Source organism: Etheostoma spectabile, unplaced genomic scaffold, assembly GCF_008692095.1.
Source record: "Etheostoma spectabile isolate EspeVRDwgs_2016 unplaced genomic scaffold, UIUC_Espe_1.0 scaffold00019328, whole genome shotgun sequence".
NCBI lineage: Eukaryota > Metazoa > Chordata > Actinopteri > Perciformes > Percidae > Etheostoma > Etheostoma spectabile.
The window spans coordinates 12,800-14,782 of NW_022604823.1; the positions used below are offsets into that span (position 1 = coordinate 12,800).

The following is a 1,983-nucleotide window of genomic DNA, read 5'->3' on the forward strand; positions in this document are numbered from 1 at the left end:
AGAGCGGGACACAGCAACACAATAAATCTGTATGTGTGTAGGGGCGGGGCGCTGTGACTAGCCTATCACAGAACGCAGACAGTCAGCTACCCAATGAGGATTTTTATTCATTCCGATCACAGATATTGACTCGTATTACTCGTATAATACTCGTACTCGGCAAAAGTGCTTTATCTGTACAGAGTATCCGGCTCATCTCTAGTAGCAACAAGGGATTGCTTGATTGGCAGAGTAGTTTGGATGCGTGAACAAAGTGTAGATTGCAAAACTGTTCATTCAAAACAATAAAACAATACAATAAAAGGTGCATAGTTACACGGTCAAAAACCTTTTGCTAATCTCAGTCTCCAATCACTTAACACTCACAAAACTGTGGCAGTACTGATTGACTACTACGTCTAGAGCATCTATATCCCAAATTAACTGTAATTACAATGGTGTTTTATGTATGGTGTGTTCCAGCTGTATCCAGTGACAGGCAGGTGGAACTTATGAAGACACTGATAGAGTCGTTGCCAGAAGAAAACTATGCATCACTGCGATACCTCATCACATTCCTGGCAAAGGTACAGCTCAAAGACTGTGTGTGTGTGTGTGTGTGTGTGACATTGATTAAGACAACCAACAGTAACCTGTGTGTCTGTGTTTAGGTATCAGCCAACAGTGAAGTGAATAAGATGACCAACAGTAACCTGGCTGTGGTGTTTGGTCCTAACCTGCTCTGGGGACGGGACAACGCCATGTCACTCAGCGCCATTGGGCCAATAAACAACTTCACTAGAATCCTGCTGGACCACCAGCATCTGGTCTTTACCTAAACCCTGCAGTCTCTTGCAGTCGGAAACACCCTTTTCCATTAAACAACCATACATTTTAAAAGGGTCCATTGAACCAATTGCATTTCATTTTGTCTCCCATCGGTCTTAACATTCTGATTGGCCCATTAACAGTGTCTTGTTGATAACAGCAGTGTGGAGTGCTACTATCTTCTGGCCAGCATTCCCATTTGCATGTGACTCGAGGCATGTGGATGTCATTGGCACATACATTAGACTGCAGACAAATAACCCTCAATAAACAATGTGTAGCACAAAATTCAACATTCATTCACAATGAATCACTTTGTTTTGACTGTGGAGATCAAAGGCAGTAATTTAACTTTAAAGTGGCAAAGTTATTCTGGAAGCGTTTATTTGTTTTTGTTTATTTTTGTTGCTTTGCTTTTTGTCATTTTGATAAGTTGGAGCTGTTTTACAGTTTTACAACATATAGTTAATCAAAGGAAACCACAGAATTTGGGGGCAATTTTGCGAAATCAAAATCAGGAAGTGGATCTTCACAATTACTACTACATAACAAAAAAAACTAGATGATATGAGGTGAAGATCCACTTTGTTACAGCATTTGATTTCATGGAATTCTGTGGTTTCCTCCCACTAACTATGTATATTGCAAAACAGTTTTTGACTTGTCACAATAATGCATGGATGAGAATACCTTATTCCAACTTGCAGAAATAGTTCCAGTGATTGCCCTTAAAGTCTGGCAACTCACAGAAGACATATTTTTTATAAAAAAAATGTACAGAATCAAAGAAGGTGGGGATAACCTGAAATTCAGTCACTTTTGTCGAGCTCCAGAAACACTGGCCCCAACATTTCCCATAATGCAGCTTATTATGTTGTAATTTTGTAGTCTAAGCCATTTACTTTCTCACATTTGACACAGCTCCCAAAGAGACAAAACTTTGTAATGATGTGAAAGAAAAACGGCAGATCAGTGTGCTATAATAATGCAGGGAGTGTATCTTTAAGGATATAATTGCACTCAAGTACAATTGTTTATGTTGGTTCCAGTGTGAATGCATACACAAGTACTAGCTGAAGTACAGGCTACCTACAGTTCTTTCACATAGTACATTTCTGACACTTCCACCACCCCATTACACCCAACACCCTTCAAAGATTCCTGTTCCAATTGCAT

At 39.6% G+C, this 1,983-nt stretch overlaps 1 protein-coding gene across 1 annotated transcript; it reads left to right on the forward strand.

Moving 5' to 3' along the window:
- The first annotated feature begins 404 nt into the window (after window positions 1-404).
- Window positions 405-1,639, forward strand: LOC116684580 (rho GTPase-activating protein 1). The gene is made up of 2 exons (XM_032510120.1): window positions 405-566; window positions 651-1,639. Exons 1-2 carry the CDS (start codon window positions 435-437, stop codon window positions 816-818), a joined length of 300 nt encoding a protein of 99 aa, XP_032366011.1. The 5' UTR covers window positions 405-434; the 3' UTR covers window positions 819-1,639.
- Window positions 1,640-1,983: the final 344 nt, after the last annotated feature.